General features: G+C 43.9%; 1 protein-coding gene across 1 annotated transcript; it reads right to left on the bottom strand.

Moving 5' to 3' along the window:
- On the bottom strand, positions 9,763–11,282 carry LOC110434761. The gene is made up of 2 exons (XM_021459484.1): positions 10,470–11,282; positions 9,763–9,804 (listed from the first exon to the last, which is right to left on the bottom strand). The coding sequence occupies exons 1-2, from the start codon at positions 11,280–11,282 to the stop codon at positions 9,763–9,765; spliced, it is 855 nt and encodes a 284-aa protein (XP_021315159.1).

Here is a 13,566-nt window from a genome sequence, read left to right as displayed (position 1 = left end):
GGCTATAGAATCTGGGAGGATCAAGTTTGATAATTCTAAAGCTCAGAAGCCAATGAAGATCAATCAACATCCTTTCCCAACAAATATGTTGGATGCTAAGGGGAAAACCAAGGTCTTGACGTCAGAAGCAGCTGAGAGAAATGCATCGGTGGACCCTCAGCATCAGATTACTGCTGCCGATGCCAAAGGAAAGGGTTTGATCCAGGAAGGAACTAGCTCAGGAAGGCCTTCCCGATCTGGCATTGTGATAACTCATAGAAGGCATCAGGAGACTTGGTAGCAACGTGAAGATCGGTATCGGCGTCAACAGGAGGATCGTCGCCAAGAAGAGGACCAACGCCGACAGGAGTGGGATCGGCATAAAGATCACTGGAACTGCCCGTTCTTTATCCATTGCTGGGAGCAAAACATTAAATTACCCACTGTTAGAGATTGCCCTGAATACAATGGTTATGATTGGTATGATAGACCTAATCGGCAGTATCAGAATGATGATCGGCGAATTAATGGGCCGATTTGGGGGAGAGCTTCAGTTCACGATCGGCTGGGAGGCAGGCTCAGTGTGCATGACAGACTTGGTGACCGTGTCAGATATTTTCCCAAGAACCAGGAGGAGCTTGAAGAGATGGCCGATGCACGAGTTCCCGATGAGTTCATATTTTGTAGGGATGCTAATACCTATTGAGTGGAGTCAAGGGAAAGACGTCGCAAAAAGAAGGCTGTAACGTGAAAGACGAGAAGACTTGAGCAAGGGAGAGAATTCTGGTAAGTCTGGAGATCAGCAGCAGCCGGATCCTAAAGGAAAAGGTCCGTCGGCAGAGGTTAACATGGTATTTATGTTGCCGATGGAGTTCCTTGCGCCGTCTAGTGATGATAAAGGGGTGGATTTTTCTGACCAGATAGCTCAGTTGGCTCTGGATCCGATGATGGCTATCTTTGAAAAGTCTGCCGACAATGAAAGGCAACATCTTAAGGCTCTATTCGTCAAAGGAAGGGTTGATGGGCAGCCAATGACTAAGATATTAGTCGATGGTGGGGCTGCTATCAATATTATGCCGTATGCAGTCTATCAGAAGCTTGGGAAAGGAGATCAAGATTTAACCAAGACCGATATGATGCTAAAGGACTTCAAAGGGAATGTGTCTCCGGTTAAGGGGGCAATTTGCGTCGAGTTGACTATCGGCAGCAAAACCTTGCCGACGAATTTCTTCGTGATCAGTGGAAAGGGTGCTTATAATCTGCTGCTAGGGAGAGATTGGATCCATGCCAATTGTTGCATCCCATCAACAATGCACCAATGCTTGGTTCAGTGGGTAGGTGACAAAATTGAGATTGTCCCAGGAGATTCTTCTTGTGTCATCGCATCTGCAGAGGCGGATACTTATGAAAGGACCAGGTGCATCTCGAGAGAAATTTGGGAAAAGGATTTCCTCAAGGTTGCTGATTATGAAATTCCACCGATCCAAGCTGTCGGTTCTGATGAAGAGTTCTAATGGATAGGTTCGCCAATGATGGAAAATTAGGCCAAGGGTTCACATCGGCCAATGATTTAGTAGAGGTAGATATATGTAATGGAGATAAGCCTAGACCTACTTTTATTAGTGCTAAGTTAAATTCTGAGTGTAAGCAACAGTTAACCGATTTGTTAAAGGAATACAAAGATTGATTTGCTTGGGATTATACTGAGATGCCCGGTTTAGACCGATCAATTGTTGAACATCAGTTACCTATCAGGTCTGGATTTCGGCCACATCAGCAGCCAGCCCGCCGATGTAATCCTAATATTCTTCCTGATATTAAGGCCAAGATAACTAAACTTATTGAAGCTAAATTTATTCGGCAGTGTCGGTACGCCGAGTGGATTTCCAATGTTGTCCCAGTTTACAAGAAAAATGGGAAGCTTCGAGTATGCATTGATTTCAGAAATCTTAACAAGGCTACGTCGATGGATGGCTACCCGATGCTAGTTGCCGATCTGCTAGTCGATGCTGTGGCCGAGCTTCGAATCATAAGCTTCATGGACGGCAATGCATGATACAATCGGATATTCATGGCTGAAGAAGATATTCCAAAGACTGCATTTAGATGTCCTGGTCATGTTGGGCTGTTTGAATGGATAGTCATGACTTTTGGCTTGAAAAATGTTGGTGCTACTTATCAAAGGGCTATGAATTTTATCTTTCATGAGTTCATCGGCAAGCTGGTAGAAATTTATATTGATGACGTGGTGGTTAAGTGTGGGGATTTCACAAAGTATCTTGCCAATTTACGAAAGGTATTGGAGTGCACAAGGAAACATGGTTTAAAGATGAATCCTAATAAGTGTGCATTTGGCGTATCGGCAGGGCAATTTCTGGATATCATGGTGCATCAGAGGGGAATTGAAATTAGCAGAAGATCTATCGATGCTATCAACAAGATAGTAGCCCCTACCAACAAAACTGAACTCCAGTCTTTGATCGGCAAAGTAAATTTTATCAGACGGTTCATATCTAATTTGTCTGGTAAAATTCGTGCTTTCAGTCCCTTACTCAAATTGAAAGCCGATCAAGAGTTTATATGGGGGGAAGAGCAACAGTTGGCCTTGGATGAAATCAAGAATTATTTGACAAATCCTCTAGTCTTTCAGATTATATTTGTCTACCGATGGACTGGTCATCGGTTCGGCTTTGATTCAAGAGTTTGAAGGGAAGGAGCGTGTGATTTATTATCTAAGTAGAAGATTGATTGATGCTGAGACCAGGTATTCGGCCATTGAAAAATTATGTTTATGCCTATATTTTTCTTGCATTAAGTTGAGGCACTATTTGCTGTCGGCCGAATGCACTGTTATATGCAAAGATGATGTGGTCCGATATATGCTATCTATGCCAATTATGAGCGGTAGAATCAGTAAGTGGATTTTGGCGCTGTCGGAATTCGATCTACGTTACGAATCGGCTAAAGCGGTTAAAGGGCAGATTATGGCCGATTTTGTGACTCAACATCGCAGCATAGTGGAAACTTTGGAAATTGTGTCTTGGACGCTCTTCTTTGATGGATCCACGTGTGACCGGGGGGCAGGAATCGACATAGTGTTAATTTCCCCTCAGGGAAGGAAATATGAGTTCTCTTTGCCGATTGTTGCCACGTCAACGAATAATCAAGCCGAGTAACAAGCTTTGATCAAGGGGTTGGAATTTTTGAAAGAAGTTCATGCTGATGCTGTTGAAATCTCCGGGGATTCTATGCTGGTTATAAATCAATTGGCTGGCAGTTATGAGTGCCGAAGCGAAGTCCTGATAACTTATTATGAAAAGAGTATACAACTGTTAAGGGAATTCAAAGATTTCCGATTAGAGCATGTTCCTCGGTTACATAATGAGGAGGCTAATCGGTTGGCTTAGCATGCCTCGGGGTATCAACACATATTGAACACGTTATCGGCAATCAGTGCCGATGATTGGAGAAATGAGATCATTGATTATTTAAGGGATCCATCTAAGAAGGTTGGAGGCGTGTTTGGTTTCAAGCTACTAAGTATGTGCTCCTCGAGGATGAGCTATATTATCGAACAATCGATGGGGTTCTTCTCAAGTGCTTAGGTGATGATGAAGCTAAAAGTTTGATGGAGAAATCCATGAGGAGTGTGTGGAGCACATCAGTCGGCTTTTAAGATGAAATGGATGATCAGAAGAAATGGGTATTATTGGCCGACCATACTTGAGGATTGTTTTAAGTATTTCAAAGGATGTCAAGGATGTCAGAAGTTTGGCAATATTCAAAGGGCACCCGCATCGGCCATGAATCCTATCATTAAACCTTGGCCGTTCCGGGGATGGGCTATTGATCTGATCTGCCAGATTTACCCACCATCGAGCAAAGGGCATAAGTTCATCTTAGTTGCCACTGATTATTTCACTAAGTGAGTTGAAGCTATTCCTTTGAAGAAAGTTACATTGGCCAATATGATCGATTTTGTGAGGGAGCATATTATTTACCGATTTGGTATTCCTCAAACAATTACTACCGATCAGGGTACTATGTTTATATCGGGAGAGTTTGATGAATTTGCAATTGGTATGGGGATCAAAGTGTTGAATTCTTCTCCTTATTATGCTCAAGCCAATGGGCAGGCCGAAGCGTCTAACAAAGGAATTATTAAACTTATCAAACGGAAGATTGAGGATAATCCTAAGAGGTGGCATACATTGTTGAATGAGGCTTTATGGTCATATCGGATGGCTTGTCATGGGTCGATCAAAGTTTCACCTTATCAGCTGGTATATGGACACGATGCCGTGCTACCATGGGAAATTAAGACCGGATCTAGGCGACTATCTTTTCAAGATCAGTTGGTTGTCGATTACTATGCTACTTTGATGAAAGACGAGTTAGATGATTTAGCAGGGCATCGGTTGAAGGCTTTGATAAGTATAGAAGAGAATAAAAAGAGAGTTGCCAGATGGTATGATAAAAGGGTAAAGGCTAAGGAATTTGCCGATGGACTACCAATTGGGACTAAAAGTTCAAAGTTTGGCAAGTGGTCTCCTAATTGGGAAGGTCCATATCGGATAGGTCTGTCTGCTCCTGGTAATGCCTATATCTTGGAAACTCTCGAAGGAGTTGAATTTTCCAGGGCCTTAAATGGAAAATATTTCAAGAAGTATTACCCGAGCATATGGGTCGATGCATAAAAGGTTTAAAGTACCGATAACACTCCTATCGGCTGGATTGAGATGTATCTAAGACTAAATGAAATGTTTTAAAAGATGCCGATAACAGTCATATCGGCTAGACCAAAATGCTCAGAAGTTTTTACAGAGGAAGCAAAACACGCCGCCGATGAAGAATTCATATGTTCAGCAAGGCTTGGATGGCTGACATAGCGCGCAGACGGATTTGATCAGCTTCTTCTATCTCCTTGATATCTTCATCGGCAGAGCCTTCCACCGGTTTCAGCTTCTTCTTCATCTGTAGTGCCTTGCGAGCTTGGACGTTTCGCTCTTGTTCGAGAGTCTTCATCGTTTCGGGCAGCTGACTTTCTTCCTATTGAGCTTGGGACAGGGCCTCTTCTACTTGCTTAAGCTCTGCCAACAAGGCTTCCCTTTTTGCTGATAGGTCGGAGATCTTTTGTTTCAGTATGTCCCTAGAGGATTTCAAAATGCCGATGCTCTTGTGTTTCTCATTGGCAAGGTGCTTCACTTTCATCACCTCCTCTAGAAGCTGGGCATGAGTGGCTCTATCGGCAAGGCGCTGAGCAGCCTTTTGGTATGGAAGCTGTCGACTCTCCAAGTGTGCAGCCTTGAAGAGGATCTCCTCGGCATCGGTAGGAACTTGGCCTCTGAGAGCTTTAAACAGAGCCTTGGCTGGATCGGAGCCAGTTGGGCTGTATCCCAGCAGGGCCAGCAAATCTTCTAGCTTTGCTCTGATTTTTGCCGATGAAATCACGATTGCTTGAGAGGAGCTTGCTTCCTCACCTTCATCATCGGAAATTTCGATGGCAAAGGAGAACAGGCCGTCGGGAGAATCTTGTTCCTAAAAAAGAAAGGGAGATAGGTTATTTGATGATGAAATATTAGTAAAATAAAGGATGATAATCAAATAGCTTACTTATTTCAAAGTTATCTCTCGCCTCTGGCTAGTTGAGGCCGATGGTACCACAGGTTGATCGGCCAGAGTTGCCGATGAGACAATATCAACTGAAAGAAATTAACAAGAATAATTATTAGGTGGGAAGATAAGTCCATCGACAATAATTTCATAGATAGTACTTTACCTTGAGGGGGTGCGATGCTTGTCTGAATCGAGGAGACTACCGATGCTATGATTGAACCTACTGGATCGGCGGTCTGCTCATGTACATCGGCGGATATCTCCTCTGGCTGAGGTTCTTCTTGTGGCTGAGGTGGAGACGGTGCTTGTTGTGTCGGAGCTTCTGGTGAAGAAGAGGATGATTCCACATGAATCGGTGACCTTGGAGGAGGGGGAGGAGGTGATGCTGTCCTTTGACGCTTTGCTTGTGACTTGGTACTCTTGGGACCCTTTCTCTTAGCTTGACTAGCTTGGGGGGCATTGGCACTTGCTTTGGTGCTCTTGGTCTTTGCCGATTTGCTAGTTTGCTAATACAACAATAAAGGCTTCATAAGTACAAGTGTAACAGAGTATTAATGGAATTTTGGTTGAGAAAGTCAAAGTTACCGATGAGGTGCCCATGGCTACCGATGTATCCTGAAACGCCGTGTAAGTATGGAATGGGATCAGTATAAATTGAAGAGATAAAAACTTTCTACCTTGAAAACTTGTGCCAGAGCAGTAGCAGCGACCGATGGGGATGTCTTCGTCCGCTTGGTGGTGATTTTCTTGAAACGCGCGCCCGGTGCATTAGGGCCGCCAGACTTGGGGCGTTATTGCCGATCAAAGAAATCGGGCCCGATGGGAGGAGCTCGATCGGCTTACTGCTTCTGCTAATTGACGGTGGTGTGCCATCGACCTGGGTAAAATAGAGGAAGTAAGTTGCCGATAAAAGTAAAAATAATAAGATTGAAGCATCGGTTGAAAACTTACAGCGTTTTTGGGAACCTTGTACGCGGAGTCGATCATACCGCGGTATGTAAGAGCCGATCTGCAGAACAAATGCTCTTTCCATTCTGCCCACCATTGTTTGTATGCCTGGGTGATGAAAAGAGCTAGGATCCAGGCCGATAGGTCAATGTCTGATGTATCGACATTTGGTGGAAGTTGAGCTATTCTGATCCACTCAAGACCACTGGTGATGATCTCCCTTGGTTTCACCACATCGGCATAGCAAAGCGCAATCGGCGGTTGTCCAAAGGCCAATTGGCGGGCCAATGCCGATGGATTGTAGAACTCGTAGGTGAGGTTGGAAGCTTTCCCACTACCAAAGAAGTTGACCAGTATAGCTCTTGGAGTGATGATTGCCATCATCAGATCATGGTCCTTGTTGAGAGTATTATCAAAGGGATGAAAAGTCAGGGGAAATCTGGTGTTTGGATCCTCGTAAGGCATCCATGCCCGTTGTTATTTGACCAGACCCTCATATTGAGTCTGAAAGAATCGGCTGACCTGATCTTCATTGCCACTGGTACCGGGTAAAACTATGGCAGCTTCACCATAGTTCAGAGGGGGGCGAGTTGCCGATTCTTCCTCATCCAACTCATGATCTTTGGATATATCTCGGGGGAAACGCTGTGCAAAAAGGTCGAACTCAAGGCACTTGTGCATATGGACACTGAGCCACATGTTGATGAACCACCAGGGTCCCCCTAAGTTGCCGATGGATTGGCCTAGCAGGAGTTTCTTAGCTACCTGATGGAGGAGGTGGTAAACAGAGCCGAGCAAGTATCGGCCAAGAGGAAATGGCCACCATTGGCCAGTCTTTCCGCTGCCGATAGATAAACTGAAGTGGTCCTGCAGATCGGCCACAGAATACAAATTTATCCAGCCACATATTCAAGAAAATGGCTTGCTCCCTTTCCCCGAAAGATCCTGTTTTTTGGTACTTCTGAATATATCCAGACAAACCGCCGATAGCGCGAGTCTCTACCTTAGAACTGGGCTTGGTGTCAAACAAGTGACTGTTATCGGCAGTGGATATGTCTAAGTCGGTGAGCATGAGTACATCGGCAAGAGTAGGTGAAACAGGGCCATGGCCGAATACAAAAACATTGAGTGTATCTGACCAAAAGTACGAGGCAGCTATCAACAGTGACTCGTTCCTCTCCATATCGGCAAGAGATAATCTGATGCACTGGTCTAATTTCCGCTCACCCCATTGGACTTCATTTGAATGGCTGACTCTCAGGAACCAGTCTTTCCATCCCTTGGTAGGACTGGGCTAGGAACGAAAAGCATCTTTCCACAGATCTAAAGAAAAGTTTTCGGCTCTGAAGGGGATTCTATTTGTCTCTGCATTTATTAGATCGGTGGGATCTGGATTTTCTAACGGGCCGAGACATTGGAAGTGAGGTTGATCGGTAGGAATTATGATCTTATCGGCCAAATCCTAAAAAGTTTCGAGGAAGAAAGAACAAAAAGAAAAAAGGGGTACTCAGTAAAAGGAATCGCAGATGAATAGGAGTACAGCAAGAGTGCAAAAAGAAGAAGAATGGTAGACTGACCTCAGGAACGACGAAGTTGATGGCCATTTCTTCGTGAGGAAGAGGATCGATGACTTGGAAAGGAGGCTCTTGCTAAAGTTCTTGGAGTTCTAGGGCGATGCCGCCGCCAGGAAAGTGGATTTTGGGCTGTAGAATGACAAGATGGAGAAGGAGTACCGGAGAAGGAAGTATTTATAGGACAAAATGGGCACAGGCAGATCTGACTTATCTCTTTGCCGCATCCGTGAAATCCGAGGGTGTTCAGGTGGATATGGTAACTGTTCGCACGATAATCAAGGGATTGCGCAGGTGATTTGACGGCAAGCAGACATGATTTTGGAGATATTTTACTATGCAAGATCGCCTGGTCGGCCCATCGGCAGTTCTCTCTAACGGTAATATTGCCGATGAGCGCATAAGTGGGGAGATTCGATTGAGAGGTTGAGAAATTCGAGGAATCTGCAGGAGAGTCGGGCCGAGGTTGTTTAGATTTGGTGGCTGATTACCAGGATGGGGGAAGTAATTGTGGAAAGGCGTCATTACTGTAGAAAATTTTGGAGCATTAATGATTTTATACTCCGAAATTGAGGGGCATGTGTTGACACCGTTTTTGGACACGTATCTTTTGATACGCATCTGGAGTTAATGGGATGTAGATCGGCAGATGGAGCAGTGGTGACCAGTCTGTAGGGGAGTTGCCGATAAAGGTGGTTGCCGATGGGAAACAACCGGATATGACCAAGTCCAGAAGTGGTAACGTGCCGATGACCAATGCCGGTGTTTGCCAATGACTGTAGATGGGTAATCTGCCGATGACTCTGAAGAAAAGCGTGGAGGTTGCCGATTGATTCATGGCGGTGTCCCGATCTGTTACAGGGGATATTTTAATGTTTTCCTTAGTTATTAGAATTCGTTTTGTATACGGTTTCCGTTTAATTTGGAATTCGAGTCCTAGTCGTGTATGGTTGTAGCTCTTTGAATACGGTATAAATGTAGACCCTAGGGCCGTGTAATGATCTATCTATCAATCAATCAAACACAAGTTTTTACTCATATTCCAGCATCTACTTTTTCGATGACTTCGTCATATTTTCTTTTTTACTACGAGTTCTTAGGAATTCGTCGAGTCAAACTCACCATGTTCTCAAGTTCTGCATGAGCACCTCTTGGCCGTGACATCCGGGCGCATCGCTGTTGTCGGGACCAAAGTGTTTGAGTTACCACCTTTGTCGGTTGAAATTTCAAATCGGCTGGCACGCCTCAACGTTTGAATCGGGTATTAGCCCTTTGTGTTTGCAGATCAGCTTTTGCACCAACAGTAAGCACATAACAAGAATCAAATGGAATGTAAGATACGTTAGCATTTTTCTTGTTCTTGTTCATTTTATTGTAATTAAGCTCTAGGTGCCCAACTTGCTTGCATTTATTGCAATAGCGACCGGTGCTCTTCTCAAAGCTAGGCTTGTGAGTTGCAAAGGCCGTCTTGCCTTTCTTGGGGGTGTAGCCTAATCCCTCTTTATTGAGAGAAAAGCATTGGCTACCCAAGCACTTAAGCAAGCGGGCCTCACCGCCATAGGCCTTGCCTAGAGCGTGAGTGAGCTCATCCACCTCCCTCTTGAGAGTCTCATTTTCAACCATAAGTGATGCATCACAAGTGAAACCATCACTCATACTTGAGCTTGAGTTGGTTGTGGTGGATGAAGAGCTACAAGAAGGGTTAGTTTGTGATATAATAATAGATTTATAAAAAGATTCATCCATAATATCACAAGTTAGTCCAATGCTTCTAGTCTCCTTCACGTCCTCCACCTTTGCTTGATTAAGAAGAATAGAGTGAGCTTTTGCAAGCTTGGTGTGAGCGTTCTCAAGTTCCTCATGGTCTTCCTTTAGACACTCATGATATGCTTGGAGCTCCCTAAGGGACTTCTCAAGATCTTGGACTTTCTTGAGTAAGCCCTTACACTCTTTTCTCTTCTTTTGGAAGCCTTCATTTAATTGCTCACATATGTCCATGAGCTCCTCCTTGGATGGATCCTCATCATCATCACTACAAGAATCATCATCATCACATGCATCATCATTATACGTTACCTTGGTGGCCTTAGCCATGAGGCATGTTGATGTAGCATCATCAAAGAGAGATGGTTTGTTGGAAATAGCAACACCACCGAAAGCCTTCTTCATGGCCTCCAACTCCTTCTCATCATCAATGTCTTCATCATCATTTGCATCACTATCCCACGTGACAATATAGCCACCACCCTTCTTATTCTTCTTGAAGCTCATTTTCTTGGACTTCTTCTCCTTCCTCTCATTCTTGTCCTTCTTCTTATTGTTGTCATCATCATCATCAAGATGTGGACAATTTGCCACCACATGATCGGGGCTCTTGCATTGGAAGCAAAGCCTTCCATTGCCATTGCCTTTGGTGAAGTCTCTTCTCTTTCTTGCACCATAGCCCTTCTTTTTCATGAACTTGCCCATCTTGCGGACTAGAAGAGCCTTAGCCTCATCATCACTATCAATCTCTTCCTCACTTGGCTTTTCTTTCTTGGTCTTGCCCTTGGAGGAGGATGAAGCTTTGAATGCCATATTCTTCTCTTTCTTGTCTTTCTTTTCCCTCTTGTCCTCTTCTCCTTCACTAAGATCATCATTGTATTGAGCATCGGTCATTATGTCACCAAGCACTTCATTTGGAGTCACCTTGCTCAATCCTTCTCTAAAGATCATTCTTCTTAAAGTAGAGAATCTCTTTGGCAAGCACATGAGGAACTTATGTGAGAAGTCCTCATCCTTTACTTTCTCTCCAAGGTTCTTGAGATAATTGACAATCACTTGGAGTCTATAGAACATCTCCGGAATGGACTCATCTTTTTCCATCTTGAAGTTGAATAGCTTGTCCTTGAGCATGTACAACTTGGCACTCTTGACATTTTGGTTGCCCTCATATATCTCAACCAATCTTTGCCACATTTCACTTGCTTTTTCAAGATCTTTAATTTGTTCAAACACTTTTGAATCAATCCCTTGATATATGGCATTGAGAGCAGCATTATTGCATTGTTGGTTGATTTCATCCTTGTCGGTGAGATTGTCGGGATCAAGGATAACAAAGTCATTCTCGGTCACATTCCACACTTTGGTATGAATGGTACCGAGTGCATCTTCATCTTTCTCTTCCATTGATCAAAAGATGTGGTGCCATCAAACATTGGTGGTTTGCCCCCAACATGGTTGAACACAACATGAGCCATAATTTGCATACCGAGGTTGTTAAGCCTTAACTAAATGGTGACCACGGCTCTGATACCACTTGAAAGGTCCAAATATGGCTAGAGGGGGGTGAATAGCCTATTTAAAAATTCTACAAGGCACTAGAGCAAAGGATTAATATAACAAAAGGTGTAAAGCAATTTTTCTCTAGCTCTACAAGGGTTGCAATCCACCTATCGAATAATTCTAGTTGCTATGATCTCTAGGCACAAGCAATGGCTATGTCACTACTCTTTACAACTAGTTACAACTAGCTAAAACTAGGATCTACTAGTAACAACTAAATTGCAAGAAAGTAAAGAGGTAAGAGATAATTATACCGATGTGTAGGGGATGAACCAATCACAATGTATATCAATATAATCACTGGGAGAATACCAATCACAATATTGACACCAATATTTTTCTCCCGAGGTTCACGTGCTTGCCGGCACGCTAGTCCTCGTTGTGTCGACCAACACTTCGTGGTCCGGCGGTTAATTGGGATTCCACTCCCAAGCTCACCACGAGCACCGTAAGGACCAACCACAAGTGAGGTAGCTCAATGACGCGCAATCCACTAGAGTGGCTTTTGGCACTCCGCCGGGGAATAAGCCCAAGAACGCCTCACAAATTATCACCTTGATTGGGGGCGGACACAATCACCAAATTCCCTCATCAATCAATAAATCCACAACCGTCTAGGTGATGGCAATCACCAAGAGTAATAAGAAATCCACAATCACAATAATCACCTAGTGCCACAAGAATATGCAGTTTTAAATGCACCTAGGGTTTCCCTCAATCCTCTCTCAGATGAGAACCAAGCTATGAGAGGGAGAGGAGAGGGAGGAGATGCTCACAAGCTCACTGGATCAATCACGCAGGCCTCTCAAAAATCTCTCGAGGGATTAGCACTTGGGAGAGATGGAAGAGGGGAGCTCGAGTTCTCTGCTCTCTAGAAAGAAAGAAGTGAAGCGTTCTGTTCTGTGTTTTTGAGAGACAGAGAGCAAGGAAAATGGAGCGCTCGGCCTAAAACACTTGGCCAGCTAGCTCTCCAACGGGCAAAACAACAGTGTTGTTTGCCACAACGGGCAGCACAGGCACTGAGTGGCCCTCTGTCTTCTCCCAGCAATGGGTCCCATCAATTAAATGGGCAAGCAGCAAAGAGCTACAACTTCCCTGCAGTCCACGCGCATGCACTCCTCCAATCTCTATTCTGAATGGACGAGCAGCACCTCAAATTAATTAAGTGTCTTCTTATACTTGAGTGGACTCCACACTATAAATAGCATAGGTCAATGGCTGCCTCCTTTTCTCAAAGCATGTTCACATTTGCATGCAACCATGCAAATCACCTCTTCTCTTTCTCTCTCTCATTTATTATGGCAAGAGCTCCACCACATGCAACGTATGCAAGCATGGTCCCTGCCTTTTCCTTCTTATGCACGAGACAGACAGCAGGCAATATTTGTAAAGGCTTTCAACTGATCCCAACTAGCTGCAACCGCTTCCAACTTTCTTTTCACCAACCTACTGTTGGACTGCACAAAGGATTTAACTGGTTGCGACTGCCTCCAGTTACCTGCAACCACACTTATTTGCTTGTTGTTGAGCTGTGCACTGATTTCAGCTAGTCGCAACTACTTCCAGCCTCTTGGAAAGGCTTTCACTTGCTTGCTGTTAAACAGTGCACTAGTTTTTGGCTAGTTCGACTGCTTCCAACTAGTTTCAGCTACTTACAAAAAGCTTTCATCTTGTTTCAGCAGCTTGCAGTTCTTTTACGTCTGGACAGCAGCTCATATTTTGTGAATTTTTAGCACCTTTTTCAAGTAGCTAATTTTACCAAAATATTCCAAAATAAATTAGACATTTAAATTAGCTTTTCACAAATATTTTTCCATGGCTTTCTCATGCATCTCACCACATCACTAAGCGGTAGGTATATGCAAATGAGAAACATATTTAGTGGCACTAGATAACCATTGCAATTAAAGATTTTCCCTCTTTATAGTATGGTTATCTATCCTAATTCCACTCATACCCACTAGGTGTCTTGAGTGGCAAAACAAAATGGTCCTATTAAAAATACCTTTGCCTTGAGCCCATTTTGTTTTTCTCATTCTTCTTTTCCAAGTTGGAGCACTTGAATATCATCTTTTGATCACCTCCATCACCATGACCATCATCTAGCTCCATCACTTGGTGTGTGCCA

This window comes from Sorghum bicolor, chromosome 4, assembly GCF_000003195.3.
Source record: "Sorghum bicolor cultivar BTx623 chromosome 4, Sorghum_bicolor_NCBIv3, whole genome shotgun sequence".
In the NCBI taxonomy this organism is placed as follows: domain Eukaryota; kingdom Viridiplantae; phylum Streptophyta; class Magnoliopsida; order Poales; family Poaceae; genus Sorghum; species Sorghum bicolor.
Note: the sequence above shows the minus strand (reverse complement) of the source record. Positions and strands in the feature narration are given on the sequence as shown.